Source organism: Myotis brandtii, unplaced genomic scaffold, assembly GCF_000412655.1.
Source record: "Myotis brandtii unplaced genomic scaffold, ASM41265v1 scaffold387, whole genome shotgun sequence".
Taxonomy (NCBI): domain Eukaryota; kingdom Metazoa; phylum Chordata; class Mammalia; order Chiroptera; family Vespertilionidae; genus Myotis; species Myotis brandtii.
Window position 1 is genome coordinate 273,793 of NW_005364855.1, and position 21,927 is coordinate 295,719.

Consider the following 21,927-nt stretch of genomic DNA (forward strand, 5'->3'; position numbering starts at 1 on the left):
GATGATCACTACGGGATTACCAGGAGTGTTAGATGAGATAATATAAAAGACCGAGCACATAGAAGTGTTCATAAATGGTACACTCCATGACTATTCTCATTGGGAAATTTAATTTTAATATCAGGATCATCTTCCAAATAAACTGTGAAGCTCCTTCCTGTAAGTCAGGATATTGCCTATCTTGATCCCTAACAATCTGCACCATAAATTACTCTTTTGAGACAAAATTAACAAGTAAATGTGCTTGAAATCAAGCTGAGAGTTAATACACATAATGCAATTTGAGGTCAAGTAAGTGTTAAATTAGGTGGGTAGTGATTATAGATTCAATAAAAGTGCAGAGAAGAGAAAGATCAATGAGAACACTTTGAGAATACTTTATAGATGAGTGGTTTTTGTCCTGGGACTTGGAGGATAACCATGATCTACATAAACAACAGGAAGAGAGAGTATTAGGTTGAAACAACACCAGCATGATCACTTATATATGTATATTCTACAGGGGATTGGAATTACAATATGGGAAGCTAACAAAGAGTCAATATGATAAAAGATGCCAGGCAATCACAGAGGCCACTACACATACAGACTAACAGGTCGGCTAAGAAGTTTGGGTGAATAATATCAGCTACATAAAGTAGGGTCAGATCATGTAGGTACAACTTCACTTCATTTGAAAACAATGTGCTCTTTCTATCAAAGGCCATAGGTCTCTTATAATACTAAGACATTTTCAAGCATAAAGATGATAATTTATGTAATTCAAAATCTAGAAATATCAATTACTTAGTGACTTCCCCCCCCAACTATTTCAAATGTTATAGCATAACAATATGCATCATTTTTCCTATAAGAACAAGCAAAATATATTAATTTAGGATACAGGCCATATTTTGTATATTATTTTGCCTCTTGTAGTTTTTTCATACTTTTTATAAAAGATCATTTTCCAAGAAAATGAAAAATTTCAATGGTGGGAATATAACTTTATCTTTATGATAATAAAAATGTGAAATAAAATACTTTTTTGTTTGTGTCTAGTTCTTTACATTTAAGGAAAGTTAGTTGTATATGATGAAATTCAGCATTTCTAAGTAAAGTACAAGAATGTAGATCTAACAGCACATTTTAAAATGTGAATTATGGCCGTAGCCGGTTTGGCTCAGTGGATAGAGCGTCGGCCTGCGGACTGAAAGGTCCCAGGTTCGATTCCAGTCAAGGGCATGTACCTGGGTTGCGGGCACATCCCCAGTGGGGGGTGTGCAGGAGACAGCTGATCGATGTTTCTCTCTCATCGATGTTTCTAACTCTCTATCCCTCTCCCTTCCTCTCTGTAAAAAATTAATAAAATATATTAAAATAAATAAATAAAATGTGAATTATGGGTAAAACAGGTATATAATAACATAGAATCAAGATATATTATTTCTATTGTGTTAACAGATTGACAGCAGCATTTTTATATTGATAATGGAATCATATGGGATAGCATAATCTTGGAGCATCATTCATCTTAAATGCTTTTTCAAGATCTATGTAAATAAATGGACATGTTATTATAATTTACATATACATACTATATTACGAAAAATGGAAAATTCATATTAACAATAACAATTAAAAGAGCAGGTGCTTTCTATTGATTACTTAATACACTGTACTATACTAAGCATTATGTATATAATTTATTCTAGCTGAATTCTATAACCTTTACTATACCTGAACTTAAATATAGGAAAACATTACACAGCCTTTTCAGGAATATTTCTATAGTTCAAAAACACTGCATAAAAATGTGAATATACCCCAAGGATAGTAATTCTAAGAGGATAAAAGCACAATCTGTGCTTGTGTGTATTTAGAGAATGTCAATGTAGAAATCAGAAGCTATAGTGGCAAATAAAATTTGGTGGGAGGGTGACGAGAGCAAATGGCACTATATAGTCATGCAATGTGAATGGGAAGAGGCAATTTTCTCTTTATTTTATGACTTAGTAAAACAATAGACATTAAGGGTTTTGCTATACTTTTGAAATTTATTTATCATATCAAGAATGATGATGTTTATGAAAATCATTTTCCTTTACAAAATAGTTGACTAAAAGAGACTAAAGAAATTTTCAGCAAGATTTGTAAGTTGTTTGATTTTTAAATTGATTTTTAGAGACAGGGGAAGGAGGAGAGAGAAAGAGAGAAGGACCGAGAGAAACATCAATTGTCGTTCCACTTATTTATGCATGAATTGTTGATTAAAAAATTTTTTTTTAATTTTTATTAATTTCAGAGAAGAAGGGAGAGGGAGACAGAGAAACATCAATGATGAGAGACAATCATTGATCAGCTGTCTCCTACACACCCCACAGTGGGTAGCAAACCCACAACCCTGGCATATGCTCTAATGGGGAATCAAATTGTGACCTCCTGGTTCATGGACTGACGGAATTGTTGATTAAAAAAATTTTTTTTAATTTTTATTGATTTCAGAGAAGAAGGGAGAGGGAGACAGAGAAACATCAATGATGAGAGACAATCATTGATCAGCTGTCTCCTACACACCCCACAGTGGGTAGCAAACCCACAACCCTGGCATATGCTCTAATGGGGAATCAAATTGTGACCTCCTGGTTCATGGACTGACGCTCAAGCACTGAGCCACACCGGCTGGGCCATGGGTTGATTCTTTATGTGCCCTGACCAGGGATTGAACCCACAACTTTGGCATATGGAAACGATACTCTAACCAACTAAGCTACCTGGCCAGGGCAAGATTCATAAGATTTATTGAGTACAATATTGACAGGGGAAAAGTATATAGATAAGGAGGTCATACATATGGGCTTGAAAAAAATATCCAAACTCTCCTTAAAATGTGCTAGCAGCCACAGCATTGATCAAGAAAATACTTTGCTACTTTTAGTAAATAAAATAATATATTGATGATCATTTTTAAATGGTCTGAATATCCATCTTTCTATGAAACAAACCTTGAAGAGACCCAGGAGACTTGTTCTACTACCTTGTTATAACTGACTAAGCCAAAGGAGTTTGGAGGTTTTAAACTCACAGTTGCATTAATTTTTTTCAAATTGAAAATTTAAAAAGATTACAGCTAAAGTTACAAAAAAAACCTTAGAAAAGTACACTCTTTACCTTACTTTTAAAGAATAAGATTGTCTTATTTAGCAGCAGGAGCTTTAAGACTGAATGATCTCAATCACCATCTTCGTTACTTTATCAAAAGAGATATAGTTAGTTATGACAAGAACATGGCAATGAAATTAAAGTTTGGGAGTTGGAAACAGAACTGATCATGGGTACTATGAGTCATCGGAACATCGGAGTTCATTTACAATTAATGAGAAGTGCATATTTCTTTACTTAAAAAATCTCCACAATATTTCCTTAAAATAAGAAAAAAGACTGACCAGTGGATAAGAAACAGTTCATTTTTTCCACAGGCCACAGAAACAACCACTCAGTAAGGCATTAAATTGATCAAACTTGTCACCAGGTTGAATGTGCTTTGGTAACAAAAGCATACATATTTCTCAGTGATAACTCTGACATAACTTGTAAAGCAATAAAAAAAAACACCCATTGTTGGCATCATTATGTTGTTACATATTTATGAAATTCTGGGTTTTCAAAATACTATTACAGAGAAGTTTTCTAGAAGGTAAATCTAATATGTGATTGTCAACTCTGCTCAAGTTGTTGATTTCTGAAATTGATAGACACACAGTAAAATAAATGTTTGTCTGTGTAACAACCAAAGAATATTACACATTTTTACCAATTTTTAAATAATTGAAAGCATTATTTTATTTTAAACAAACATACCTTATGTGGTAAAATATTTTTTAATCCTATGCAATCAAGATAAAAGAGAGATTTTAAGAGTTCTTACTGCAGGCTAATGTGGGCAATGACTTCTGAACCTCTGCAGGTAAATTTGCATTTATTGGAGTATCTATCTATATAAAACCCTAATATGCAAATCGACCAAAGAGCAGAACAACCAGTAGAACAACCAGTTGCTATGATGCACACTGACCACCAGGGGTCAGACGCTCAATGCAGGAGCTGTCCCCAGCCTGCAGGCCCCGTTCGGCGGTGGCGGTGGGGGGCAGGGCCGGCGAGCAGGCAGCACCAAGCCAGCCAAGGTGGGTGTGAGCAGGGGCCCTTGATCGCCCTGCAGGTCATCCCCCAGAAGGAGGTGACCGGTGGCGGGGGAAAGGGCCAGTGAGTGGGAGGCGCCAGGCCAAGGCAGGTGCGAGTGGGGGCCCCTGATCACCCCACCGGTCACCCCACAGATTGGCCCTGATGAACACATAATCATAAAATTTACCCTCTTAACCATTTTACATGCATAGTTCAGTAGTGTTGACTATATTCATAGTTTCTAGAACTTTTTCATCTTGCAAAACTGAAACTCTATATCCATCAAAGAACTTCCCATTTCCCCCTCCACCGAACCCCTAACAACTACCATTCTATTTTCAGTTTCATGATTTTGACTACTCTTAATTCTATCTGTTCGCTTTTAACCTATCTGTATTGTTCTATTTAATGGGAGATTCTTATAGCATAGAGTTTGGTCTTGCTTTTATTTCCAGTCTGATAATCCGTCTTTTAATTAAAGTGCTTAAACCATTTGCATTTCACATAATTATCAACATATTGTGTTTAAATGTGCCATCTTGCTATGTTTTCTATTTCTCCTATCTATGTTCATTTTTCCTTCCTTCCTTTAGGTAAAATTGAGTATTTTTTTAAAGATTTTCCATTTCATCTTCTATTAGTTTATTAACTATATCTGGTTGTGTTATTTTTGTGTGTGGTTGCTCTAGGATTTATAATATGCACCTTTAACTTAACACAGTCTATCTTCAATTAATACCATACCACTTTGCATATACAGTAATATCCTTCATCCATTCTCCTGTCTCTGCTTCTGTTGTTGCTCATTTCATTCAATATATGTTATAAGTTCCATAATACATGTTATTATGTTTGCTTTGAGCAGTTTTAAAAAATGTTTTTATATGTGCCCAGATTATTGACCATTTTGAGTGCTCTTCATTTCCTGTGTAGATGCAAATTTTTATCTAGTGTCCTTTTTCTCCTACCTAAGGAAGTTCTGTCCTGAATTGTGTCTGATACCAAGTCTGATTTTTGTTCCTCAGCATGTCAGATATATCCCCCCTTCTCCCCAGGCTGCTTTTAAGTCCACTTTTCAGTACCTGTTTCTAGCAATTTCATTATTATATGCTTAATGTGGTTTCTTCTGCTTGGGGCTCATTAAACATCATGGATTTGTGGGTTGATCATTTTTGTCACCTTTGGATAATGTCCAGCCATGATTTATTCAAAAGTTTTCCAACTCCTCCCAATATTCCTAAGCATCCAACTCTACATGTATTAGACAACTAGAGATATAAGGCACTAAGTCTCTATTCATTTTTTGTTGTTGTTTTTTCTCTCTGTCTAATCAATATGATCAATTTTGATCAATTGGCCGACATTGTGACTTTTACATTACTGAGGGCTAGATCTCATGGTCTTCCTTTAGAGTGCTGGATTTTGTTCTGGAACAATTATATAATTTTCAGATCAGTTCGATCCTTTCCAGGCTTGCTTTGCAGGCTTATTTATCATGGCAAGGGCAAGACCAACCTATTATGGGACTAAGTCAGCCCCATTACTAAGCTCTGACTTTCTGAGAGCTCCACCAAATGCCCCATGTAAGACGAGGTTTCTCCATCATGGTTTGTGTGAACTTTATGTGAGCTCTAAGAAATGTTCAGCCTATTGGATTCTTTCTTCTTTCTTTGCTTTCCTCCACACACAGGCAGATCATTACACAGCCAAACCCTTAAGGGGACCACTTAACAATTTCCAGAGCCCTCTTGTAAACTAAAAATGAGTTGCCTTGACCTCTCCAAATTCAAATCCCTGCTACTGCACTCAGTGTGACTGCTGGCCTTGTCTCACTTCTCCCTCCCTGCTCTGCCTTCAAGCAGTAGCCTGAAGCAATCACAGCATTCACCTCCTTTGGTGCCCTATTCCTAAGGATCACAGGCCATACTGCCTGTTACGTGATATGTAAAAACAACAACAACAAAAAAAACACCAACAAACAAAAAAAACCATTCCATATATTTTGCCTGGTTTTCTAGTTGTATATGATGGTTGGTCAATTCCCACAGCAGCTAATCCCTTGTGGTCAGAAGCAAAAGTCCCCCAGGGGTTAAATATGATATTTTTGTGAGGTACTTTATAAACTGTGAGTCACTATGCAAATATTAGCACAAGAAATACATCTTGATAGAGAGAAAATGAGAAAATACATGCCTCACGGTCCAGATTTCTTTTTTTTTCTTTTTTTTATTCTACTGCCAAGGCTAGTAAATGAAGGAGAACATGATCCTGCATAAGCTGAAATCCTGGAAAGGTTAATTTTCCCCAAATCAAAATTCCCAAATTACCCGGCACATAAAATTTCTTTAAGAAGTGTTCCTTTTTACAAAGCATTGACCCTGTAAAAATGCAAATTTTTGCATTTTTGCATTTTCTCTTTGAAAGAATAGCATTTTATATTCTCAATTAATGAGACTGCAGTTAGGACTGCTCATCTGTTGGCACCTTAAACCATTACAGCACAGAGGGTCAGGTGTCTGAATAGTGGGAGGAGGAGAATGAAGTTGAAGAAGAAAGTACATTACTAATGGGAAAGAAGGAGGACAGAATTATCGACTTCAGCGCTTTGCCCAGGGCAGGCCCCGAGGGAAAGGATTTGTCTGCCTGCTATATTTCCCTTGGGTACTATCTGTAATTACTATCACAGCTCATTGATTTTCAATTCATTCTATTAATACATTTATTGGCCATTCTGACATTATTAAAATCAGTCCAACTCTGCTTCTGTTGTGGAGGCGATCTCTTCCCTAAAATATGGGTTTTGCAAGTACAGATTTTTTTATTTTTTTTTTAAAAAATGGTCTTCTCATATTAGTGATAACACAGATTCTGCATATGTTGTTCTTTGAAGCCAGGTAGTGACAAGCAAACATTTCACCACAGATCAAAAGATCTCCAGCAGTGGGCCATCAGATAATATTAAATGATAAGCAAATTCATACATAAGATAATTCTACCAATTTACTAGCTATGTTGGCTCCTCCTCAGTAGGGGAGGTAATAATGAGGTTCTGTTAAAGGGTAATGCAAGTGGCATTTTTATAATGTCGTTTCTTCTTCTCTGATAAAATCATTAATGTAACTGTCTCTTACCAAGCTTTTACACACAGATGCATATTAAATCTTTGTTAAATTAAACATAATGGTTTACTGAGGAACAGAAAAAGTTAGGTTTGTTATTGGGCTTTTTCCTCTGAAGCTCCTGAATTTTCATGCAAGTGCCTTAAATAAGCATTTTATAGCACATGTCTAGTTCCGTCAACAAAACCTATCTCTATTTTTTAATAAAGTCTAAAGATTGGGGTCTTTTCCAAAATAACACCTACCTCAAAATCCTCTCATTTCTACAATGTGACACTGGCTGTCACAATAAACGGCATCTGAATCAATCGCTATTTATTGAGCCCTCCCTATCTATGAACTCCTCCCACTGGGATGATGAGGAATAAGGAGAAACATAAAGTACAAGCTCTGCTCTTAAGGAAGTTACAATATAGTTGGCTTAAAGGTGCCAGTCAGTTCTTTGTAATATAGAAATGGCCTCATCACCTTGTTAGGAATGTCCTACAGAAGTTACTCTAAGCTGCCTCAGGGGAAAAGATCCTCCCACTAAAGCAGTGGTTCTCAACATTCCTAATGCCGCGACCCTTTAATACAGTTCCTCATGTTGTGGTGACCCCCAATTTCACTGTTACACATTGAACGTAATTAAAGCACAGTGATTAATCACAAAAACAATAGGTAATTATATATGTGTTTTCCGATGGTCTTAGGCGACCCCTGTGAAAGGGTCGTTCGACCCCCAAAGGGGTCGCGAACCAGGTCAATCTGGACGCTGCACTAAAGTTAGGGAGCTCAGAGGGACCTCTGGTCTTACTAGGACTGGTATTTTCTGCTAGTGAGCCATGAAGAATACAAGTGAACCTATACCCTTCTGCTACCATACCTCTACCCTTCCCAGCTATGTGGCTGTGGCAGAGACAATGGGCTCTCTCCCTGAATGAACACAGAAGGGTCTTTTACCAGGTAATTACTGACTGCTGGGAGCACTTAAAATCTGCAAAACAACCAACCTCTCTCTCTCTCTCTCTCTCTCTCTCTCTCTCTCCCTTCCCTCCCTACCTCCCTCATTCTCCTCATTCTCTCCCTCCTTCCCTGTCCCACTACTGCCACCACTCTCTATCCACAGGCCCAAGGCCCAAGGCCAAGGATCACAGGATCACAGTATATATACCTGCCTCTGCAAGAGAAGAGAGACAAAGTAAAGCAAGGGCTTCCGCCCTGCTCTGGTTGGTGGGGGGCCTCAGGTTGGCTCCCACCTAGGGCAGATTCCTTGGGTCTTGGAAAACAGTGAGGGTGACTGAGGAAGGTTTCTTTCTTGTCTCCCCATGACAACTCTACAACTATGATTTTTTAAAAACAGATACTTTTATTTAGAGAGCTCTTTTCTTCTTTTAAACATGTTACATAACGAATTTCAAACTTATACAAAATATTAGGCAGAACACTTAAACGAGTCGCCTTGTACCCATCACCCAGCTTTGATAATGGTGAAATCATGACCAGTCTTGTTTCTGTCCCCATCCATTCTTCCCTCCATTTATTCTGCAGCAAGTCCCAGACATTTAACCATTTCATCTGTAAATATATCAATAAACACGCTTAAAGGGTATGAACTCAAAACTCCTTTTTAAAAATTTGTGGCCAAATGCCATTTTCACACCAAAATCTTAAGTCATGTTTATGTTCATTTAATAACTGATTTCTGGCTTCAGTATTCTGTCTTTCACAAGATTAAATCTAATCAGAATGTAAAGCATATCTCCAGATATACTTAAATAAAAATTCAAATAAGACATAACTCCAACTTGAGATTTTCCTTAAATCTAGTTTTAAATTATGAACTAACACAGATGCTAAAATCTTTACTAAATGCCTTATGAAAACTGCAGCAATGGAAACGGAAGCAACGGAGCCCTTTCTATTCCTGTTTTTCTTTGAAAGGAGAACATTTACTCAGCACCGTCATATGCAGAGGCTCTTGGGAGGCTGGGCAGTTCGCAGGCGAGGAGAAATAAGCAGACAAAGCCCCACTGTGACCTGCCCCGCTAGCACTCTGCTGACCAGGCATCGGAGCTCAGGCCCGTCTCACTTTAGAGTCGATGCATTTCCACTTCCACAAACAGGTAGCTTCATTGCAGCAGGATCATTAAACTCATAATTAGACATCCTTCCTCGCACCCCTTGCTCCTCACCAGAATCAGAGAATGCCAGACTGAACCTGGGAAGGCCTCCTCTCCCTGCACACAGAAGGACCTAGAGGCCTGGAGATAGGAAGTAACTTCCCAAAGTCATTCAAGCCTGTAAACTGCAGGGCCAGGATAGAATCACGTTTCAAGTCTCAGGGCAGTGCCCTTTCTCTGCACACTGCCTTTGCTCTGTGTGCAATAGTTCCAGGACTCTTCCACCTGCCTTAGTCCTTTCTTAATAACATGTCAGAACATCCAAGGGCTGACAGCACTTGGGAAGTTCTTGTAACGGCAGGAGACAAGCACCAAGGTCACAGAGTCATTCCGACACTCCTTGCTGTGGCCCTGAAGTGTATCACCGAGTACATGCCCTTCCCACGGACAGCTTAACAGCACGTACTGACTGTATTACCAACAAACCTGAAGAAAACTGAAGTCGCATTTCAGGAGACTGCAATAATGATCTCCTTAGATATCACACAACTAAGAATGCAAGAATCAGAATGTCAAACAGATGGATGGTACAAAGAACTGGGCTCAATATGCCAGCATATCTATCCAGGTCCCATGAGTGCAAGATGAAGACCTGTGCCACCAATAAGAATGTGTATTTCCAATATTTCCAGTTTTTATTTTTATGTTCACAACATGCCTAATAGGTAGTAGGAGCAGGTTCACAACTAGTTTTGACTGCTTCCATAGTTTTCATCATGCCAATTGTAATGCCTGGAAAAGTTAAATAACACATGTATCTACTGAGCACTGACCATCCGCCAGGAACTACCAGAAAAATATAAGACATATTTCTTGCCCTTTCAGCGCTTACAACCTGATTGAAGAAACATGACCACATACACAAGCAGAGTGGCTAACCTAGGCCCATTTCAGTCTTTTTCTAAGCTCTAAAATATGCTCACAAGGTCCTGGAGGAGCAGGGGGACAGGTAGAGACCAGCTGACAGCAGGAGACCTACGGGACTATTTATAGCATGAAGGAGAGAACAAACATGACTTCATGGTACATGGAAACATGAGGTCCATGTAAAGGAACGAATCTCTACAATGCTGCTTGTAGCCTGACAAGCAGACTAACTTTTCTTCCCCAAAAGACTGGAGTTTAATGCCCATGTCCTATAAACAGAGTCTCAAAACTAGGTTTCCCAGAATCATTTCAGAATCCAGCCAATATACCAACTTCAGGCTTTCTCATCCACTGTTGTGACACATAGATGCATTTCTACAACTTGCTGTTCATTATAACTAACGTGTCTCATCTTTTGCCAAAGTCATAATCGCAGATGTGATTAATCTTACCACTGTTTACATTTTCTTATGAAGAAGCAAATTTCAACCAGCCTTAACAGTAAATGAGGAAAGATTCCTGTAAGACTGAAATAAAAAAAATCTTCAGAATTCTAGCACTCCTTATCTAAAAATAGTTCGAAGAATCTGAAATTAGATAGTATGTTATCCATCCCTTTATCGACAATGGAAAACTCTAGTAAAGTGACCAAAATGAACTTCTACTAAAATACCAGATTTTATCTCCAACCTCCAGAAGAGTTGATGTAAAGTATTATAGATGACTAAGTATGAATTATTGAATTCTGTAAGTATGTCTTAATACCTTTCGTTAAACACTGCTGGCTGCTTTTCCTGAAGCTTTAATGTAAAACAGAATGAAATATCTGTTATATATTTTTAAAAGTACACAACAATTTAAGAAAAAGAATAAAATCAAGTTTCTACTTCCCCCTAAAATATAGAATCTAAATTAGGGTTAAAATAGAAATATCAGCTCCATTCACAGGAGGAAATTTGATTTTAATAAACAAGCATTAAGTACAACCTATGAACCTACAATTTTTCTTTTCCTTATTTGAGGACAGAAAAATACTTTTTATAAATGTGGCATGAGGTTCTTACTCAAACCATAAAAACTCTTGGAATATCGACTTTTGTTTTTTGTGTACCTAAATGTTTCATACAAACCTTTCTTTACCACTGAAAACTAATACTTTAGGGAGAGTAGTATTTAGATATCATTAAAGAGTCCCAGGACTGGTGCCACTAATACACTATCCTGGCTTTGACTAGTGGCCCAGGTAGTATTTTCTATGATTTTTTTGCCTTCTACCAACATGTGTGACCTGAATGGATTTACTGGTATTCAAGTTGAAGAATATAGGTATTATGAAATACAAAAACAACATTGTGGCCCTGGCTGGTGTGGCTCAGTTGATTGAGTGTTGTCCCATGCACTGAAAGATCACTGGTTCAATTCCTGGGCAACATGCCCATGTTGCAGCCAGGATCTCAAGTAGGGGGCGGGCAGGAGGCAGCTAACCCATATTTCTCTCTCATTGATGTTTCTAACTCTCTGTTACTCTCCCTTTCTCTCTCTTTAAAAAAAAAAGAAAAAAGTGGAGCCTTTCCCTTGATAGAATGAAAGGCTTGAAAGATAATTGAAAAGAAAATAGCTTCACCTTCCCTTTAAAAAAAAAACCCCGAAACAAACAGAAAAACATTGTGAAATATACCATTTTCACTTTTTTATCAGCAGTGGTAAAAAGACTATCTTCTCTGAACGAGATGCCACGGTCAATATCACTAGTTAAACTTAAATATGGGTTCTGCAGAAACATATTCCATTATACTGAAGCTAATGCATTTAGATTAAAAAACAAAACAAAACCTGAACTCCAAAAAATAAAACAAATCTTCCTGTGGTTAGGTTAAACAAAAAAGGTAAGAACTACTTAGTTTGGAGGCTATAGAGTTTAATTTGATGAGTCAGGAAAGAAAACCCAGGTAAAAACATAGCTTGCTCTGAAGGTTCACCTATACTGAACAAATCTATACTAATAAAAGGATAATATGCTAATTAGACCAGGTCAATCTGGAAGATGTCGGACTTCCTTCAGGACAAAGCCATGGTGGCGGGGGCCGAGGCAGAGGCGGTTAGGGGTGATCAGGCCGGCACAGGGGAGCAAGCAGTTAGGGGCGCAATCAGGCCGACAGGGGAGGGCAGTTGGGGGCGATCAGGCCAGCAGGGAAGCAGTTAGGCAGCAATCAGGCAGGCAAGCAGGCAGGCAGGCAAGTGGTTAGGAGCCAGCAGTCCCAGATTGTGAGAGGGATGTCCCAGATTGGAGAGGGTGCAGGCCGGGCTGAGGGATACCCCTCCCATGCACGAATTTCGTGCACCGGGCCTCTAGTAATATTAATAACTGTCACATTCTCTTTGCTGACACGATGCTCTACTGCCTAAGTTGAACTATATGATCCATCACATGTCATGTACAGAACTGTGGAGTTGTATTTGGGGTTAACATAGTCCACAGAGTTCATTTCAGAGCTATGACAATCAACACCAAACATAAAGGTGAAATGATGTCCTCTCCATGGCAGTGGTGTGTTTCAGACACAGGCTTACACCGAAGAAGGGGAGTGTGTAGAGATGTCACACACCCTGCCACATATTCTCAGGAATGAGGAAGGTACTGGAGAAACCCTGTAAATGCTACCATCCAGATCCATGCCTTCAGATGTCCTCATTAGAAATCCTTTTGGTACAAAAGTGTTCTAACCTCTTGAATGTGATCCCAGATGAACTTATACATGCTGATTTTTATAACAGTGAGATTTTATTCATATTCAAATTCTATTTTAATTGTTTAAAAAATGCAAATGTTTAGTTTTGATTTTTTGAATAAGTGATACACTAATAAGATTAAGGATTTATATAATTTATGTGTTGTTGTTTTTTCAGGCATCTGTACTGCCACAGTGGTGGTGGTTTCATAAGATAGGAGGGTAGCGTGCACTCAGATACAGGAGAAATGTTTGTTCGCTTAAATACAAAACGTGGTCAGCGGTGCTGCAAGTGATCACACTGCCCTTATTGTAATTTTAAATGGTGAAGATATAAATGTTAACAATTGTAAAGTCTCCAACATCCTTTTTAGGAAATCTAGCTGTGCTCTTAAACCTTTATATTTTTAGTAGCCATAAATTAATTCGTCAATTTGGCTATGCACTGTTAAATAAGCTTTCTTTTGCTTTTGTGCTCTTTTCAAACTCAGTGACCTCAATTTTATCCACTGTCCTCTCTTCTCATGGCATGAAACAGGATAAATACAAATGTCAAAAGGGAAGTCCACCCAGCAAACAGTAACAGTCCCATACCCCCACGCTGTAATTTCCTAACAAAAACCAACCAAGCTATTTTGACATTGAGGTTATATTCCCTTTCTATTTTTTTTAATACTTCCTCTTCGCTTTGGATTTTTATTAGCTTTTCAAAACATTCACCGATTTAAATAAAGCCATATGGTTCTTAGAAGGTCACTAAAACTTTGTAATTTCAGGAAGTTATCTTTTCCAGATTAGTAATATTTGAGGTTGCAAATGGGTGAGAATCAACTGTAGTCTCAGGTGATTTTACTCAAGAGAATAAAGCTTAGACACAAGAAAAATCCTGCCAACCTCAGGATGCTCTGGAAATGACTGCCACTGTTATAAAGAGCAGAGGTGGTGGTGATGTCAGAAACTTCTGCTTACCCCTTGTTCAGATTCCAAAAGCTCTGTTTTGACTCTGACTGCCGGCATCCCATCAAGCATTAACATTCTGTTTTCAGAGGTGTTGATATTCTGAGAATCAAAAAGAGAGAAAGGGAAATTCAGCTTTAACACATTCAAAAGAGGACATCTGTTAGAGCCCGCCTTCATTGTAGTACATTTAGTACCCTTAACCTAATTTTTTAACAATGAAGCATAATTAAATGAGAATATCAGCACAACCAATTATCTGCTCATTCTGAACTTTCCTTTGAAATAATGACCAAGAAGTTGAATTAATCAGTCTGATTCTCTGACCTCAGGGTTGGAGGTCAGACTATAATAAACCGGCGTAAGGAAACCTTACATTAATTTATAGGGAGCTAGAGCAATTCATCACACTTTTGCAAAAGTGAAAGGAAATAGAAGGCAAGATTCTTTCTTCATTACTTCTGGAAGTTGTACTGCATACAAAAATCCATAGAAGAGAAAATAGATAAAAATAGTTTGTTTATATAGTCTCAAATTATTGTCTCAGATTATTAAAAACAAAATAATATAGTTCTAGACACATTGAATTTTGGTATTATAGCAATTCTTATCAAATGAAAATTTTAACATATCAACAACCCCAAACATCTTTAAAAACAACTAACATAATAAGTCTTGGATAAGAGTGAATGTTTAATCTGAAGTCATAACTAAAGAATAGTATATAGTCTCAAATTTTTGTCTCAGATTATTAAAAACAAAATAATATAGTTCTAGACACATTGAATTTTGGTATTATAGCAATTCTTAGCAAATGAAAATTTTAACATATCAACAACCCCAAACATCTTTAAAAACAACTAACATAATAAGTCTTGGATAAGAGTGAATGTTTAATCTGAAGTCATAACTAAAGAATAATCTGGTTTTTGTTACACTATATGTTAGGCTCAATTAGCCACCTCTTGAAAGGAAAACCTTATTTCTATTGTGCTCAACAGAATTTCAAACTCTATTTATAAAAAGATTAAATCAAGGTTATTTTCTAGTCATATTCACTGCTTTGGGAATTTTCTGAAGTCAATAACCTATGAAGGTAGTCAGAAAGCCTCATATCAGTACTTGCTTAAGGCCAAAATCAAGCTCATGTTTTAAAACATGTTTAGAATGCCAACTTTACCCTTGTATACTGACTAAACTAAAAAATTGAAATGCCTAAATTTGAGTTTTTAGAATGATTCCTTTGCTCAATTATAGAATGTAATCATATGACACTAAAATGGTGTTATTAAAAGAAAAAGTTTATAAATATTTATAAACTGTTTATAAATATTTTTTCCTACCTGGTAATAAAGGTTAATACCATTTCTAAACCTTAGATTTTTAGTCTTTCATATAGTAGTTGCTTTTATATCATGTAGTTAAATAAGAACACCGTCCACTTCAATAAATCAAAAAATTAAATGTTTTTATCACCAAATAATACCAACAGAGTGCAGTATAGTGAACTCTAATTACTTCTCCTATTTCTTGACTCCTCTTTTTGTTTAAGAAAAATATTCTAAGAAATAAAATGTATGGGATCTCTTATCCCAAATATTTGCTATGAAAAATCAACAAGAAGGAAAAGCAAATTTATCCCAGAGTTAACTAAAGAACATTTTAAAAAATTCCACAGTACCTAGTCTATTAAGTAATAAAAAGAAAATAAATGACTGCTATGTTCTTTTCTTAGAAATGTACAGTATTATTAAAATAGGCAGGATACTGTTTTTTAATCTTTGCTTTTAACTGGTCCGTATTTTTAGGGATTTTACATCCTAATAGATACCTTAGAGCAGAAGGACCTTTGGTAATACTGGCAAGCTCAGTTAATTTGTTCTTAGCTTAAAATCCATGAATGGAGGCTGGTGAGTTGTTTAAATATCAGGCGTGGATCTCACATTCTAGTGTGTCACTTGCTTCTATGGTTGGAAGCAGCCAGCCTGGCTTGCCACCATCCAGTCTCAGGAAAGCCTTCCAGCAAAGACCAGCCCTCAACTCCCCCTGCCTTGCTCAGCAGCCAGGAATCTACAGTAGCAAAGCATCCCCTAGCCAGTGGTCGGCAAACGGCGGCTCGCGAGCCACATGCGGCTCTTTGGCCCCTTGAGTGTGGCTCTTCCTAAGCCTTAGGAGTACCCTAATTAAGTTAATAACAATGTACCTACCTATATAGTTTAAGTTTTAAAAATTTGGCTCTCAAAAGAAATTTCAATCGTTGTATTGTTGATATTTGGCTCTGTTGACTAATGAGTTTGCCGACCACTGCTAGGCTGTTTGGTGGGTAGACAATGAAGGATGAGTTGACATTGCTTCCTACCCCAAAGGAGATCCTGTCCAGAGGAAAAGGGAAGAAGATGCTTTGCAAAGGAGGGGAAAAGACAAAGAGCATCCTAGAAAGGCAGGTTTAATGAACTGTTAGAATCTGATTAGAAGCTAATGTCCCTTTTAGTGCTTTGTACCAATTTACAGCTGGTACACTTTAACCATTTTCCTCACTAGCTGGGATAAACTCATTAGTCTAAAAAATGCAAGCTAACCAGAGTCTTTGAGGTTAGAACTGTTAAATCATGCAAACCTGACTAGGTTCATGTTCCACTGAGCACATTTAAATATCACTATTTTCATGATAGTTTTCTTTTTATTGTTGTTCTTGAATAATTCTACATGTGCAAAGACAGGATATACATTTTAGTTTCATGTAAAAGTGAAAAAACAAAATACATTTTCAAAAAATGTTTAAGAAATTAAGTTTCCCCTGGAAATATTTCTCTTTCCATGATTTTTCAGATCATGCACAGCCACACCCATAAATAAACACCATACATAACAATGCTCACCACTAAGGAACCAATCCTTAACTATTAAACTCTTTCAACTAGAGAAGATTCAATCTGTATATATGCCTGAGTGTTACATTCCCAATATATATGAAGCATATTAATCTCTACATTCATGACTCTAACCCTGTTTAGCATAAACATAAGCACTGAGCATCACAACATATTCTAGACCAGTGGTCAGCAAACTGCGGCTCGGCAAACTCTAGACCATCCAAAAAGGTATATAGTTTTTATGTAGTGCATGGTAATTATGCAGCATAGAGGATATAGTCCTTGGAAAAAATATCAATATATTTATCTCTCTAAGCTAAAATCAGATACATACAATCTCAGTTAATTGTAGACTTTAAATATGTAATAAAATCTAATAATTTGAAATTTTTGTCAAACATATCCTGCCATGATATTAATCAAAGCACATTTGCTGTGGAATCAATAGCTCAATTGATGCCCAAGAGGTAAATAACGGTTCTAGACCATCCAAAAAGGTATATAGTTTTTATATAGTGCATGGTAATTATGCAGCATAGAGGATATAGTCCTTGGAAAAAATATCAATATATTTATCTCTCTAAGCTAAAATCAGATACATACAATCTCAGTTAATTGTAGACTTTAAATATGTAATAAAATCTAATAATTTGAAATTTTTGTCAAACATATCCTGCCATGATATTAATCAAAGCACATTTGCTGTGGAATCAATAGCTCAATTGATGCCCAAGAGGTAAATAAAATTACATAGTCATCAATTGTAGTAACATGGTCCTCTTTGTATATTAATGTTGCAGCAAAAATTTGGAATTATACAAGCCTATACAATTTATATATGTATGCATATATTCATACACACATGTATATACACATGTGTATACACCTAAGTTATTTTGTATGAATAAATTTTATCAATTAAAGCAAAAACTATCATCAGATTTATGAGTTGGCTGTTGACCAATACATGTGAACTGAATGAGAATAGTAACCTGGATATTCCTATTGGTAAATTAGATTTGCCAAAACAATTGTCCAGCTGATATCGCTCTCCTAGTCAAAAGCTGTATAAATACAAAGGTCACTAATCTTACCAAATCAAAATATTATGAATGGAACATGCAAGAAAGGAAGAGATTGATGCTCAATGATCATATCCCATAAAAACACTGAACAGGAGTGACTTTCCAGGTTAACCACTGCAATCTACCCTCCTTCTCCCATAATCAGGTCCTATCCCTCCTCCTGATTACGGGCCATCTAGTTTGTACAACTGGAGTAAGAAAGAGTCAGTCAATCAATATTTAATAGACCTAATTTTATGCAAGAAGGAAAGAGATTGATGCTCAATGATCATATCTCATAAGAACACCGAATAGGAGTGACTTTCCAGGTTAACCACTACAATCTACCCTCCTTCTCCCATAATCAGGTTTTTTCCTATCCCTCCTCCTGATTATGGGCCATCTAGTTTGTACAACTGGAGTAAGAAAGAGTCAGTCAATCAATATTTAATAGACCTAATTTCAAACAAAACTTTCCTTTATAAGCCAAAAATATCTATCTACTGGTGTTTTGATTTCTTGAGGTACGGGGCATGTTTACTTAAATATTTATCCATCTTAAATTTTCATGTTTGGCTACAGGTGATGAGAAACATGAATGGGCTCCATCCATACCCACATTATGTTAAACAGTGATATAAGGGACATATGAGTAGCAATTCACGATTCATTGCACCAAGTTGATTAAGGCATTTTCATAGAAGATTCTTAAAGGATTATAAAGCAAGTGTGCCAACTGGTTAAAAGTGTCATCCTTGAGTATAGAAAAAGCTAAAGTATCAGAATACAAGGAAATTGGGATTTTGCTTAAAAAAACAACAACCCTCCTTAGAGAAGTCAACCTCTCCCCTTTCTTGAGTCACCTCTACCATAACAATAGATTAGAATTACACTCAGCCAGTGGTTTCAGTTATCTATTGCTGTGCAACAAATCACATAGTAGCATAAAACAACAATCATTTTATTATTCTTGGTAATAAATATAACACCTTCTATTTGCATATTTACTATGGACCAGGCTCTGTGCTTATAGCAACCCAAGAGGTCAGTGCTATATTCTCTGAAGATGAGTAGGCTGAGACACAGGAGATTAAACTGTCCAAGGTCACAAGATAAGTAAATGGTATAGCTCTGTTACAAACCAAATGAGTCTGAGCCCAAGTGAGCTCCTAACCACCTGTCTCCTCTCTTTTCTCCTCTCTCTCTCTCTCTCTCTCTCTCTCTCTCTCTCTCTCCCCCTCCCTCCCTACCTCCCTCCCTCTCTTCCTCTAAGGGCTGAGATTATTTAGTCATTGAACTAAATGTGCAACTTCTAGTCACTGGTGAGAATTAAGAATCAGCATTAGGGGAACAATAATGAAGGGTCAAATAAGCCCCTAAATTCACAGCTATTTCACTCTTTAAATCAAGCTTTCAATATACTTCCTTGGCTTGATAAAATTATACATTCCTATCTTTAAATATCTCATAATTAATTTAGAAGGTCAGCCCCATCCTGATTCAAGATCCAGAAAAATCTATGGTAATCACATTTGCTGCCCAGTGTTTTGAAGCTATTCATATCCTCGGTGGCTCATTCAATATTTTCACATTAGTTTCATGTACTTGGATGAAATAGGAACTTTATACTCAGGAGAGATACATTTGGATAACACATTTAATTTATTATCACTTAGATTAGTGTAAAAGCATATTTTCCTTGCTTACATATCCTCACACTGGCAAGTCAACATTTGAGGGCAAACACCTCAAATGTTACAAAACAAACATCTAAAATACAGACTTTGGTATTCTAGACCAGCCTTTTATCTTTCATTGCTTTGCAGCATGGGTGAGTGGATATCACACTGATAACCATATTTTACTGGCAGAACTAAGAGCCAACTATAGATCCATTGGGACTCTCAACTTAAATCCCCTTCAGTGGTTTCAATGATCCATATATACATTATTATGAAATATCTGTCTTCAGCATCAAAAACAAAACACTTCCATAAATATCTCACCTTGAAACATGGAATTGTGACTCTCCTAAGACTGGTAAAACTATGTGTACAGTGCAGTAACTTATATTTTCCTGATAGTAAATATCATTTTATTTCCTACGTTGGCAAAGGGCTAAATTACCACAGCAATGTACAGTTTATATTAATATTTCAGAAATGTGATCTGAGCTTCTGAATAACACTTTCAACCCTCAGAATTAATACAAATTGTAATAGATTATTATTTTTGTCATATTCGAATGAGTTGCATGCACTTGGGGGTTATGAGTTGGCCAAATCTCTCCATAAAGATACAGTGAGGATCACTGCTATGCCAAAATCATCTCATTCTATCCACTCCATGTTCATGAACCATAAGGCACAGTGTGAGATAATAGGGCAAGCCAGAGACTAGAAAACAGAAAGCATGTTAAAAACCAAAAAAGGATTTGGTATGGCTGGAACAGAATGGTCATTAGACAAGAAACTAGAGATAAGACTAGACAGGTAACTTGAAGTTAGATAGCAAAGACTCTTACATGCTACAGTAACTTATTTATTCAATCAAAAATACTTCTTTAATGCCTGCTATGTGCTAGTTGTTAGGGGTGCAGGTGCAACTGCAAGACAAAGAGGCCCCCGCCTCAAGAAAGCTTGAGGTAAACAGGGAAGAAATGTGTTTAGGCATCACACAACAGGCAGCAATGGGGAGTCCTAAGGGCTTCTTAAGCAAAAGCATAATGTGTTTAAGTTTTGTGTTTAGAAAGAGAGCACTAGAATTAATTTGGAAGATGACTTATAAACCCATGGATTTGATGCAGAAGGGAGAGCCAACCACACTTCATAGTCCTCCAATGTCCCATGAAGGACCTACCACACTCAGGAACACATGAACATTTGGATATATGGTTTAATTTCAGTATATTTCTGCTTACGCAGAGAGGAAGATTTCTCTCACGTTGAGGATGCTCAAATCTTACTGTAGATATATAAAGTCAAATTGACCCAGAGTTGGAAACACACAAGTTTGGTTGAAATAAAGCAAAAATAATAATAAAATAAAGTACTATATAAGTGAGTCAATTTATTAATTAGCTATAAATTCCAGAAAAGAATTAACTCTGCTTTTACTGACATTGTTTCTAGGATTTATCAGTTTTACAGACTTTCATGGTTATCAAAACTTAAAAAACACACCAGAATATATATTTGCCAAAGTACAAGTTTAAGAGTACTGAACATTAACATATACATCGGCCATTTCCCTTTATAAAAACTGTGTGAAAAGTAATGAAAAAAACACCCAGAACACTGAATAGAATATGTAATGAAATAACATCACTGGTCCTCTGTGCCTACAGAGAATGAAGATTACTATCAAGTATTAAGTCATTTATTTTCTGTGGGAAACAAAGGAAATGACTATTGACCTATATTTCCACCTTTCTTGGTCTATAATGATGTCAAGTGGCTCCTTATCAAATCCAAAATGAATTATCTTATTAAAACATGGGCTGTTTGAGTGTTTCTCTACTGCACAGCCTGAAGAAATAGTACTGAAGAGTTGGGAGTAAGTAAAAGAATTTTGAGGAGAAATAAAAATCCAAGTCAATTTTTTAAAAGTGTGACTATTCCAATGAAAACAAAATAAGAGAAAGATCCAACCCTAAACATTCTCCTCCATGGTCAGAAAAATGTGTCGACTACTAAACACATACACTAGGTTTTGCCTTTTCTTCCAAGAATCTATATTCGCTCCCTTCTCTTTTTATACTTTAAACATTCAGTTAGTTAAGGTTTTGTACCAAATATAGTATATTCCTTGAAAACCCTACACACGATATTGGTTTTTAAAAAAGTAAAGTAGAAGAAAATAAACTTGAAATTTATTTCATCCAAGAAGTATTGTCAAAGTGATACGGGAAAATTGACTGTAATGTGCGGTGTTCCCCTGGGCAGGATGGCTTCCCGGGCTCTTTGTCCGGTGGAGTCGAAGAATGAAACCACGGA

General features: G+C 36.7%; 1 protein-coding gene across 1 annotated transcript in view; it reads right to left on the reverse strand.

Moving 5' to 3' along the window:
- The window catches only part of KLF12 (Kruppel-like factor 12), a 449,138-nt gene that overhangs the window by 221,632 nt on the left and 205,579 nt on the right, over nucleotides 1-21,927 (reverse strand). The window contains exon 4 of the mRNA XM_005872669.2: nucleotides 14,008-14,097. Coding sequence (XP_005872731.1) covers nucleotides 14,008-14,097 — 90 coding nt within the window. The remainder of the gene's footprint in view (nucleotides 1-14,007; nucleotides 14,098-21,927) is intronic.